This window comes from Triticum urartu, chromosome 5 (genome assembly GCF_003073215.2).
Source record: "Triticum urartu cultivar G1812 chromosome 5, Tu2.1, whole genome shotgun sequence".
Taxonomy (NCBI): domain Eukaryota; kingdom Viridiplantae; phylum Streptophyta; class Magnoliopsida; order Poales; family Poaceae; genus Triticum; species Triticum urartu.
Window position 1 is genome coordinate 380368866 of NC_053026.1, and position 13141 is coordinate 380382006.

At 44.9% G+C, this 13141-nt stretch overlaps 2 protein-coding genes across 2 annotated transcripts; both read left to right on the forward strand.

Moving 5' to 3' along the window:
* The first annotated feature begins 867 nt into the window (after window positions 1–867).
* On the forward strand, window positions 868–6615 carry LOC125509162 (protein unc-13 homolog). Its single transcript, XM_048674067.1, has 5 exons — window positions 868–1511; window positions 3051–3914; window positions 4186–4629; window positions 5048–5237; window positions 5326–6615. Exons 1-5 carry the CDS (start codon window positions 1002–1004, stop codon window positions 6255–6257), a joined length of 2940 nt encoding a protein of 979 aa, XP_048530024.1. The 5' UTR covers window positions 868–1001; the 3' UTR covers window positions 6258–6615.
* A 988-nt stretch (window positions 6616–7603) lies between these two features.
* On the forward strand, window positions 7604–10584 carry LOC125509163 (retinol dehydrogenase 13-like). Its single transcript, XM_048674068.1, has 9 exons — window positions 7604–7883; window positions 7998–8064; window positions 8358–8386; window positions 8467–8675; window positions 8810–8928; window positions 9371–9475; window positions 9554–9620; window positions 9971–10124; window positions 10231–10584. Exons 1-9 carry the CDS (start codon window positions 7707–7709, stop codon window positions 10384–10386), a joined length of 1083 nt encoding a protein of 360 aa, XP_048530025.1. The 5' UTR covers window positions 7604–7706; the 3' UTR covers window positions 10387–10584.
* Window positions 10585–13141: the final 2557 nt, after the last annotated feature.

Here is a 13141-nt window from a genome sequence, read left to right on the forward strand (position 1 = left end):
AACACCAACTACAAAAAATTGAAACCACATATACAATACAATATAATCCAATGCATACAAACCAACAAAATTTGGGCCCACATCAGAATTTGACACTACACTAAAAAACGTCTTACATTAAGAGAGAGAGGGGGGGGGGGTAATATATTTGTTTGCGCATATACCCCCCAATAATACAATTGCCACTGTTATAAATTTTGTAAACCTCATATTTTAATATATGTGGCTAATATGTCTTAGATGCTCACCTGGTTTGTAACACCTTCTTTTCTTCTAATTAAAGGCGACCTGAGATTACTTTTGCTTTTGCAAAGTACTTTACTACTTAGAATGAAAATATTATTTCATTCCCCGCAAAAAAGAGAAAATATATCATTTATGCAGATGCCACACGACATATTTCTAACACTAGAAGCTAAAAAAAAGGGAGTCCTAAGGGTAAACAATATACTCAATAGTCAAATTTACAAGGGTCCAATTTTATTACTGAGCCCTCGAATGAGAAATAGAATTACCATTCACATCAAATGAAACCCACAAACTCATACACTTATGGTTCACATGAGTGCACATAGTAATAAAAGGTACTCCCGCTATTCGTAAATACTCCTACATGTCGTTTTGGACATCTGGTCAGGTAATTGTCACTTGCATATATTATTAAAAAATTAAATCATTTTCATGAAAAATCTATTTTTAAATGTAGAATTAATTTTTAAAACGTTTTAATTTTCAAAGTTACACAGCTTACTACACTAACTTTGTAGAACAACATGTATAATAACCGAGGTAAAATCGTGGTACATCTAGCAATTCACCATGGGTGTCTCTTCACTTTCCCTCTCCTCATCATCCATCCCTGGGCTGGAGAGCAAAAGCGGCACGCGCATACACACCCCCACCTCCCTCCCTTTCTCTCTCCCCCACCAGCTAGAGAGAGAGAGAGAGAGAGAGAGAGCGAGAGGCAAGCTGCCCTGCCGACCGCCGCCGCTGCCGACGCGATGGCCCGCCTGTTCCGCGACCCCCGCCGCGACTCCGCCTCCTCCTCCTCCAATGGCTTCGCGCCCCCGGCCGCGTCGCCCGCCGCCTCCGCGCTCCCGTCGCCGTTCCCCGACCTCGGCGTGCAGCTCTCCCCGGCCGAGCTCCGCGAGACCGCCTACGAGGTCCTCGTCGCCGCGTCCCGCACCACCGGCGGCAAGCCCCTCACCTACATCCCCCAGGCGGGCCCCGCCTCCCCGGCCTCGGCCTCCTCGGCGTCCTCCGCCAACAGTTCCTCCTCCTCGCTCCAGCGCTCGCTCACCTCGGCCGCCGCCAGCAAGATGAAGAAGGCGCTCGGGCTCAAGTCCTCGGCCTCGTCCAAGGGGGGCAGCCCGGGGAGCGGCGGCGCCGGGGTCAAGGCGGCCCCGCGGCGGCCGGCGACGGTCGGGGAGCTGATGCGGGCGCAGATGCGCGTGTCGGAGCCCGCCGACGCCAGGATCCGGAGGGGCCTCCTCCGCATCGCCGCGGGTCAGGTAGGATCTCTCAGTTGGTTGCGGTTGTTAGCGCGTCAATCCGTGGGATTCGAGCTGAAATGCAGCTTAAAGTTTGCTCATTTGATCGCCATTTTCGTGCTTGCTTGAATTCCGTGTCGGCAGATTGTGGTAGATCTGGGGTGGGTTCAGCGTGCCGCGGCAAAAGCATAGAAAATTTGATCTTCGCTTTGGTTCTACTAGTTTAGTTAGTGTTCTTCGCAGTTAGTTGGAGGGCTCGATAAAGTTCAAATTTACCTGAAAACATGCTTATTTTCTCACTTTCTATTTTTGGTTTTCCGTATCTCAAGTTGAGTTGAAATACAACTGGCGAGTGTGCGAGCCTTTTCTCGAGGGGTGTGAAAATAGTTTTCTTTCCTTTTTTTTAGCTTGAATCTCATAATTGTCGGCTGAAATGGAATAATTCACTTTCCCGTGCATCATTTGATCGTACCATTGATTATATAATAGGATTTTTAATTATATAATTAGTGGGAACCAGAAACCGTGGTAAGTTGCATGATTCTTATCTTGATACCGGGTTTTGCTTCAGTGACAAAGTGCTGTGGAAGTAAGGGGAGGAAATGGGAAAATATACCACAAAAGTGGAGAAATCAATGACATGGATGCTAATCCAGTCCACCATGCAAAGAGCAGTGTATATTAATTGCATCAATGAGGATAAGAAGTTGATGATATACAATAGAACTTCTAACAACTTGCTGAACTATCATTTGCTTTTAAAAGATCGAGGGAAAAAATGTTTGGGGTGAGCTATTACTTATGTCAGTTCCAACAAGTTATTAACTTGACATGCCACTGCAAAATTGCATTTTGCTCTTGCGCCAACAAGAAACAAATAAGCCTCCTCTTTCGCCGTTCTTGCAAGGAATGGAGACAGTATAATGACTCATGACAATGAATTTGACTGCATCCATGAGCATTTCTGTGAGTGCAGAGGTGTGCGTTAGGACTTGTGGAGTAGGTTAAAGAAAATGAAGTGTCATTGGATTGGCTGAATAAGAGGGTGTAATTATGACTGGGTTTTCTTGATACAAACCACACCTTGAGCTTCCTTGGCAACTTGAATTGTATTGGCATTCTGGCAATGCATTAGCAGTGTAGCTTTAGCTGTAGAACTTTGGTTTAACGGATGCATTTCTAGCAATGCTTCTGACATTTTTTTGCTTGGTTGATTCATGAACATGTGAACCGTTGCACACACTAACATCTTCTTTAGTGCTCACATCCATCTCGGTGAACTTCTTTGGAATGCTTGTTTTGGACTTCAGGTTGATGTCAACATGCTAAACATGAACTTTATGTCTATATATGTATGTATACAACCTAATAGTATGTCATCTGCTACTTCACATTCCTGTAGAGAATAAATTCAGATAAGATTTTTTAGCTAAGATAGTGGAGTCTCTATTGTTTTGATGGTCCTACTAAATCCATGTAAACATTGATGAAATTAATGTCCATTTCTGTAGTCATGTAGAACTTGTGTATACTTACTTTGAACTCCAATTTTCTTGGCAGCTTGGCAGGCGCGCGGAAGCTATGGTTTTACCCTTGGAATTCCTGCAGCAGTTCAAGGCATCAGATTTCCCTGATCTTCAAGAACACGAGGCATGGCAGGGCAGGAACTTAAAGCTTATTGAGGCTGGTTTGCTTGTTCACCCGTTTGTTCCGCTGAACAAATCAGACAGTTCTGCACAACGGCTGAAGCAAATCATACGTGGAGCATATGATAGGCCACTTGAAACTGGGAAAAACTCAGAGTCAATGCAGGTCTTACGCACTGCTGTCACGTCCCTTGCTGGAAGGTCCCATGATGGAACTTCTGATGGATGCCACTGGGCAGATGGTTTCCCCTTGAATCTCCATCTTTACCAAATGTTGGTAGAAGCTTGCTTTGATAGTGATGATAGCACTGTGGTTGACGAGATTGATGAGGTGATTGAGCTCTTGAAGAAGACTTGGGTTATTCTTGGAATTAACCAGATGCTTCATAATCTTTGCTTCGCTTGGGCACTGTTCAATCATTTTGTTATGTCAGGCCAAGTTGATATCGAGCTGCTTTCTGCTGCTGAGAATCAGTTGGTTGAAGTTGCAAAGGATGCCAAAACCACCAAGGATCCAAATTACTGTAAAGTATTGAGTTCAACATTAAGCTCGATAATGGGCTGGACAGAAAAAAGACTTCTGGCGTACCATGAAACATTTAATACAAGTAACATCGAGTCCATGCAAGGTATTGTCTCAATTGGAGTGACAGCTGCAAAGGTGCTTGTTGAAGATATATCCCATGAATACCGCCGTAGGAGGAAAGAAGAGACTGATGTAGCTCGAAGTAGGATAGAAACATATGTAAGGTCTTCACTCCGTACAGCTTTTGCTCAAGTAAGTCCCCTTCCGCTGAAAACTATGCCTTTACCTCGTTTGCTGAAAATGTCCAGTTGCTTCATTAATTATTTTGATTATGTCAACCGCGTCACTGTTCATGCTAGTGCTATTTTGGCAACAAAACTTTTAGAAGTACATTCCTGGTACCTAATCCCCAAGAAATTATTTTGCTGAAACCCAAACAGTACATTTAATAATCTTTTCTTACTAGACAATTTGAGCTGCAAATCTTACAGAAATGTATGTGACACACCTTTCACCTGTACAGAGAATGGAAGAAGCAGATTCAAAGCGATCATCAAGGAACCCTACCCCAGTTATGTCTATCCTTGCAAAGGACATTGGTGACCTAGCAATTAAGGAGAAAAATCTGTACAGTCCAATATTGAAGACATGGCATCCCCTCGCTTCAGGTGTTGCTGTTGCAACGCTTCATTCATGTTATGGAAGTGAGCTGAAGCAGTTCATAGCTGGGCTTACAGAGTTAACCCCGGAGACAGTTCAAGTGCTCAAGTCTGCAGATAAATTAGAAAAGGATCTTGTTAATATTGCTGTCGAAGATTCTGTGGATAGTGATGATGGAGGCAAGTCATTAATCAGAGAGATGCCACCATATGAAGCTGAAAATGCAATTGCTAATCTTGTGAAACTGTGGATAAAAGAAAGGGTGGATAGACTCAAGGGATGGGTTGACCGGAATCTGAAGCAAGAGGTGCTGTTATTTTGCTTTACTGCCATGTCTTATTTTCCCAGTATAAATAGAAACCTTCATAGTTTAGTACTTGATGTTGCATGATGTTATGGCTTGCAAGATTAAGTTACTCTATATCTGCATATGGCTAGTGTTCATGTGGCTAGTTTTCAGTTCGCTGTCAAAAATAAAATAAAATCATGCCACCATATTAGTTTTGTTCCGTCTAGTTGGCACAATAAGAGCTGTGTGTACAAACCCAAGCAATATATTGACTCATGCATCTTGAGTCTGAACGATCCCTATGTGAGGATTATGCCAACACAATTTGTTGCTCTATAGAAACAATTTTCACAGTAGCAGTTCTGTTAGGTTTAGCTTAAAACATGTGCCTAGTAAGTTTTCTGTTCCACTAAGCCTGGCAATATCTTCTATGCAGACATGGAGTCCAGGTGCCAACAGAGATAACTTTGCTCCCTCGTCTGTGGAGATGCTTCGGATTATTGGGGAAACACTGGATGCATTTTTCGAATTGCCCATACCAATGCATCCAGCTCTTCTTCCTGATCTGACAGCAGGTCTGGATAGAAGCTTACAGCTTTATGTGTCTAAAGCAAAATCTGGCTGTGGTAAGTACTACGTACACAAAAGATGGAATCGTTTTCTGTAACTTGGTGTTTGGATGCTGAGTAAAATTTCCCTCTGATTTAATTACAGGGTCAAGGAGTTCTTTTATGCCCGAACTGCCTCCACTAACACGATGTGAGGTTGGCTCTAAACTACTATTCAAGAAAAAGGAGAAGCCACAGAATCCACAGCATCGAGGACCACAGAATGGAGCAACCAATGGAACTGACCCCTTGGGCCTTCCTCAACTTTGTGTACGCCTGAATACACTTCAGTACATCCGAAGCGAGCTGGAGAACCTAGAGAAGAAGATTAAAACATGCTTGCGGAACGTCGAGTCAGCTCAGGCAGATATTACTAATGGATTGGAGTTCAAGTTTGAACTTTGTCAGGCGGCCTGTCAAGAAGGTATACAACACTTGTGTGAGACGACTGCTTACAAGGTCACCTTTTTCGACTTGGGCCATATTCTGTGGGACACCCTCTACATCGGTGATATTGCATCGAGCAGGGTGGAGTTATTGTTGAGAGAGCTTGATCCTATCCTGGAGACAATATCAGGTACGGTGCACATCAAGGTGCGGAACCGTGCCATAACGGCATTGATGAAAGCCACATTCGACGGCTTCTTGCTGGTTATCCTTGCTGGTGGGCCTCTGCGTGCTTTTACCCGGCAGGACTCTCAGATAATAGAGGGCGACTTCAGGTCCCTCAGAGACCTGTTTCTGGCCGACGGAGATGGTTTGCCGGAGGAGCTGGTCGACAAGGCGTCCTCCCAGGTAAAGAATGTCCTGCCCCTCCTACGAACAGACTCGGAAGGCCTCATCGAGCGGTTCAAACGACTGATTGCCGATTCGGATCAAAGCCGAACTGCCTCCAGGGGCAAGTTGCCGATGCCAACGACTACAGGCCACTGGAGTCCAAATGATGCGAACACGGTCCTGCGGGTCCTGTGCTACCGGCACGAGGAGGCGGCTACAAGGTTCCTCAAGAAAACCTATGGCCTTCCCAAGAAGCTTTGACGCATGGGATGACAGCTCATGACACACAGGTTGTACATTTCCAGCCGCCGCCGCTATCTATCACAACAGATATTTGCTCGGGATAATGTATTGGGTATGGCACGACCCTGCGAGTAACACCATTGTAAAGGTTCCACAGAGGGGAGGGGGTTTTGTTTTTCTTTTCTCACCCTTTTTTGGAGGGTGGGGGTATTTGTTGATTATTATTTGTATACATGTTTCTCTGACCCAGTTCTTTTGCTGATGTTAGCCTTTGTGCGCCCGTGTTTGTAACAGATATATCTCGATTCCGTTTTACTACTTTGCAACAGGTATATCCATTCATCTTTGTGAATAAATTATGTGTTTTGTGTTGGCATGGCCCCGTTCGTTTGGCGCTCGTTTTAGCTTGCTGTATGCAATGCACTGCGTTTTGGCATTTCATTGGTTGTTGGCTCCTCGCTCTCCTGTTTGTAGAACTCTGTGTTGTAGATGTTCTTGGTTAAGGAGAACCAACATGTGGTTGGTTGATCAGTAGGGCAGTACTATCAGGGTTCAAACCCTAGGTTTTTACGCTTTGGTGCCTCATAATGGTGGAATATTCATTTAGTGGGAGGTGATGTTCTTGTCGATAGCGAGGTGTCCGTGATGACTTTGTCAACCTCAAGACTTGTTGGCTTAGTTTTTTGGATGTGTTTATAGGGATTAGGTGTTGTAACCGCAATAATTTAAAGTTTTCATATAAGCACAAGGGTAACAATCTTGCAAATTTATATGCATTGTAACCGCAGGGCGCAGGCTATAACTTTAAAGGGCAGGCTATAACTTTGAGCAACTAAATTTGGATTGACCCGCTTGTTTCGGTGGGCTGACGGTGACCGGCACCCCTAGCCCAATTTTTTTTGTGAAGCAGACCTAGAAGTCATCGACCTTGAAATTATGGGCCGGATCAGTGTCCCAATGAGTAACGTTCGTCCATTCCCATCATGACATGTCATTCAAACAGTGAAGCTCATAGTTTAGCTAAGCATGCACTCTCTCTCGGTGCGAGGCGCCACATGTGGTTGGCTAAGCCTCATAATCCGAATTGTATCCCACTCCATATGAATTATGATCAATAAAGCTTAGCTTTATCTAAAAAAAAGATTTGCCATGAATGTTTATTAGGAAGATACTAACATGTCTGTAAAATTTTGGTCAGAAACGCTGCATGTTTCTAGCGCACAATTTGTTTTCGAGTGGAAGTATTAGAAAAATGTGTTTGGTTGGATGTCTGGGCCTGAGAAAAACGTAGACTCAACAAAACATGTATTCAAAATAAGAAAACACGGTTTGGATGTCTGGACCAGGCAGTTTGCCAACTCGCTCCCCGCAGCTTCCAGCAAGGATCCAGCCGTTCGTTTGAGTTGACGCAGTGACTCCGGGTCCACGGGTCCACGACGCCGCCATCTCCAGACCCGCCGCCCCGCCATGGACCGCGACGCGCTCCGCATGGTCTGCTCGCCCCAGTTCTGGCGCATGGGCGTCCTGTGGACCCTCTCCCTCCTCTACTCCTACCTCCTCCTCTTCCTCCGTGGCCGGACCGCCGCCCCTCGCCGCCGGGAAGACGTAGGTCGCGGCGGCCGTCCCATCTGCGTGGTCACCGGGGTAATCTGGAACTGCCCTACCAGTCACGCCCGCCTATTTTATGGTATTTTACTGTACTGTTTTCCATGGTGCGCGGCCTTCTCACGGTGCTCCGTCCATGGCGCGTGCTCGCAGGCGACGTCGGGGCTCGGCCGGGCGGCTGCGGCGGCGCTGGCACGGGAGGGATACCATGTCGTGCTCGGTGAGTCGCGCGTGTCTTGTCGTGCTCGTGCGGGCATTTCGTTGAGCACTTGGCGCGCCTGGTCTCGTGCAAAATAGAGTGCCCTTTGTTGAACGCTATATATCTGACATTCGATGAATCTGCAAACGCGGATGTCATGTTTCATGTCATTATTCACCACCTGCTCTACAGATAAATTGATTCTCTGCTGCATCTTGAATTCTCGATTAGGTTCATGTTCATTCTTTATTTTGTCCTTGTTGTGGGACTTGTATTCAGCGGACTAAAATGATACATGTTCTATTTTGCCTCAGCTGGGCGTTCTGCGCAATTGCTGAGTGAGGTATTGTTTGCCGCTTCGGTTGGGTGTCTGTTTGCTTCTGTTTGCCATTATCATCACTGCTGCACTCTATGTAAAACCAGACTGCTAAAGAAATTCATAGGCAACAGCCGGATGCCTGTCTTGAAGCCTTTCAAGTGGACTTGTCATCCCACAGGTCAATTAAGAAGTTTGAAGCTTCGCTCAATCAGTGGATTCGGGATTCGAATCTGGAGCCTTCCATTCAGCTTTTGATTAATAATGCTGGGATGCTTGCAAAATCACACAGAGTTACTGAGGATGGGATTGATGAGTACGTGCTTTCCTTGGAATTATTCTTGTGAAAGAATTATGTGGCTTCAAACCACATGTTCTCTTAATATCAGCATTATGCTTTCTTTTATCTAGCCAATTCTCTAAGTGAACCTTAATGTATGTGACTTTCAGAGTGATGCAGACAAACTACATTGGTCCATTTATCCTGACCAGCATTCTTTTACCACTGCTGAAGAACAGCCCGGTACCTTCCCGGGTGGTTAATCTAACATCTTTCACACACAGATGTGGTAAGTTTGAAGTTTTTCCTATTGTATATAGTACACCAACTGTACGAACTTTTTCTCAACCTATTTTGAACTATTGTTGCGGACATTGCCACATTATGTAAATTTTTGTATTTCATATATTAGTTTGCATCTATCTGACATAGAACTGGACATTGGTCAGGTGTCTAGGTGCGTGAGTGCATGCCAAGCCCACCTATCTGTTTATTTTGTTTGCATCTATCTGTTGAATTATGTTGCCACTCCCTATGGATTTCTTGGTTGTAGTAGCTCCATTGCCAAAATGTAGTGGACCACATATTTCCCTGTTGCGTCTATTTTGAATCTGGTATACTATGTGTACTATTTGCTCTTGCAGCTGGTCACATCGTACCACCATTCTAACAGTTTCCCTCTCCCCGTACACATTCTCTTTGATTAACACGTGCAATTATTATATCTCCAGTGTCAGAAATTGATGTGTCCGAGGAGGCACTGCAAGGAGTGAAGTTTGGTCAGCATTCAGTTGGGGGAAGTTACCCCTTAGCTAGTACTTACGAGTATACCAAATGTACGCCTCTTGCTTTAGTATTCACTTCATGCAGCTCTTATCTACAGAATCTATCTGTCTCATTTTTTCCCATTGCAGTTTGTTTACTTATGTTCTCATATGAACTTCATCGACAACTTCACATCTCTTCTGGTATCTCTGTCATGTATGTGCCATTTAGTCCTGTCTTGTGTTTTCCCCTTCCATTTATTCTTCATGCAGTCGTATTTGATTCACATGATGAGATGTGTAGCAGCGCTTTTTGCCCATTGCCCACCAAGTAAACCTCTACTAAAACATGTCTGACCCAAATGTCAAAGTCCTTGCAAAATTATGTTCTTCTGTAGTTCTGTTGTCTTTTCCTTTTTACCGAAACTCGTTAATTATCTTTGGTACAAGGATGGATTTCGAAGGCTCATCTCTCTGTCGTGCTATGCTACCTTAAGCCCTTTTAGTTGTTTTATCATTTGAATTTGTTTATTCTCGTGTTTAAAGTCTTAAATTTCATGCTTATAGGGCTGCGGATCCAGGTGTGGTAGAAACACGCATCATGCGGGAGCTCCCTCCATGCCTTTCTCGGTTCGCGTTCTTTATTCTGCGCACCCTGAATCTCCTACAGCAGCCAGATACGGGGATTGATGCTGTCCTTGACGCAGCCTTGGCGCCGCGGGTAACCTTCCTGTCAAAACCCTCTCAAAGCTTCTGCCATTTCGCAATGAAAAAAAAGATGCATCAACGTCTAGTACCATCTCTGAGTTTTAGTTGTTATATCGCAGGAAGCATCTGGGAAGTATTTTTTTGGAGGGAAGGGAAGAACCATCAGGTCTTCCGTGCTGTCCTATGACATCGAGATAGCCAAGAAGCTGTGGGCAGCATCTTCAGCGTTGCTCCGGGAACTGCGGCTTAGAGACTGTGAATCGAGGACTGGTTGAACCAGCTTGTAAATTTGACATCGTTAGAGCATCTCTAGCAGTCCCTTCGGAAACATCTGATAAAATTGGAACGATACAGAGAGCATCTCTAGCAGATCCCCTAAAAGTCATATTTGAGGGATTTTTTGGGGTTTTGGGGAATTAAGCCCTATCTAACAAATCCTATATTTCCTAAAAAATATATAAGGAATTAAGACACTTCCTGGAAACGGATTCAATACCGAGAGTGATTTCTCTCCACGATACCAAGCTCCAGACCAACATTTTCCTCTTGAAATCGCTCGCCCCGTGAAACATACATACCGGCTTGCTCAACATACATACCGGCTTGCTCACAGTGAAAAAGAAACAACGACAAAGGAGTGACCACTAGGAGCTCGACCACGACGGTTCTTCCTCTCCCCGCTCGCCATCATCTCCGCTAATCGTTTCCTGCTCGGTGCTCGCCACCGCTGCCCCTCCTCTCCCGCTCGCAACTGTTGCCCCTGCCTGAATCTCAAGATCCGGAGCACATCTCCCTCCCAATTCATCAACAGAACATCCAGACGTGAAATTGGTATTGCCTCCTTTGTTGAATTTCATGTGCAAGCAAACAATAGATTTGGTATTGTAGCATATTTCCGAAACAACACTGATTTGGTATTAGACCCAATGTAGTTCAGAGGCTCTCAATACATACATACAAACGGAGCGTGAATGTCATTGCATATCTGAGTGTTTTGGCCCTTAGCTGTTCACGGTACCAGCCTTGAATCAATCGACACATTGTAGCTTTTGATGCGGTAGTGATTGACACTGATTTGTACCAAGCACCTGCCCTTGTGCTCTTGCTCATATTGGGTACTTCTTCATATTAATATTGTTCAAAATTGACTTAATTTTTTCAAACTCCAAAGTAAAAATTAGATACTAAATTCATTGGGATATCCTCCTATGTGGGCTGTGAGGAGATGATCATTTGAAGACTTTTAGGCAGCCCAAAGAGGTGCAAAAGCCCACTACCTATTAGGATTATGACTAGGGTCATTTTCTGAAGGAAATATGCCCTAGAGGCAATAATAAAGTTGTTATTTTATATTTCCTTATTCATGATAAAGGTTTATTGTTAATGCTAGAATTGTATTGATCGGAAACTTAAATACATGTGTGAATACATAAACAAATACCGTGTCCCTAGTAAGCCTCTACTAGACTAGGTCATTGATCGAAGATGATTAAGGTTTCCTAACCATAGACATGTGTTGTCATTTGATAACGGGATCACATCATTAGGAGAATGATGTGATGTGATGGACAAGACCCATCCGTTAGCTTAGCATATTGATCGTTCAGTTTATTGCTATTGCTTTCTTCATGTCAAATACATATTCCTCCGACTATGAGATTATGCAACTCCCGGATACTGGAGGAATACCTTGTGTGCTATCAAACGTCACAACGTAACTGGGTGGTCATAAATATGCTCTACAGGTATCTCCGAAGGTGTTTGTTGAGTTGGCATAGATCGAGATTACGATTTGTCACTCCGAGTATCGAAGAGGTATCTCTGGGCCCTCTCGGTAATACACATCATAAGCTTGCAAGCAAATGACTAAGGAATTAGTTACGGATGATGTGTTACAGAACAAGTAAAGAGACTTTCCGGTAATGAGATTGAACTAGGTATGAAGATACCGACGATCGAATCTCGGGCAAGTAACATACCGATGGACAAAGGGAATTATGTATGTTGTCATAACGGTTCGACCGATAAAGATACTCGTAGAATATGTAGGAGCCAATATGGGCATCCAGGTTCCGCTATTGGTTATTAACCGGAGAGGTGTCTCGGTCATGTCTACATAGTTCTCGAACCCGTAAGATCCGCACGCTTAACGTTCATTGACGATATAGTGTTATATGAGTTATATGATTTGGTGACCGAATGTTGTTAGAAGTCCTGAATGAGATCACGGACATGACGAGGAGTCTCGAAATGGTCGAGAGGTAAAGATTTATATATATGACGATGGTACTCGGACACCGGAAGTGTTTCAGAGGGTACCAGGTAATTATCGGGTCACCGAAAGGAGTTTCGGGCATCCCCGGCAAAGTTATGGGCCTTATGGGCCAAGTGAGAGAACACACAAGCCCACAAGGGGCTGGTGCACCCTCTATAGGGGCCGGCCCTATGGGGAGGGAAAGGAAAGGGAGGAGGAAAGGAAAGTGTGGACTTGGACTCCCACTTCCTCCCCTCTCCCCCTCTTTCCTTTCCCCCTTGTCCATACAAGGAAAGGGGGGTGCAGGAGGGCAGGAGCCCTAGGGCCGGCGCCCTGGCTGCCCTGGGTGCCTCCCTCTCCCCTCCCACCTATATATACATGGGGAGGGGTGCCACACAAGGACACTTTTGGGTAACGTAGCATGCAATTTCAAAAAAAATTCTACGCTTACGCAAGATCTATCTAGGAGATGCATAGCAACGAGAGGGGGAGAGTGTGTCCATGTACCCACGTAGACCGAAAGCGGAAGCGTTTGACAATGCGTTTGATGTAGTCGAACTTCTTCTCATTTTGACCGATCAAGCACCGAACGTACGACACCTCCGAGTTCTGCACATGTTCAGCTCGATGACGTCCCTCGAACTCTTGATCCAGCAAAGTGTCAAGGGAGAGTTTTGTCAACACAACGGCGTGATGACGGTGATGGTGAAGTGATCCGCGCAGGGCTTCGCCTAAGCACTACGACAATATGACCGGAGGCGTAAACTATGGAGGGG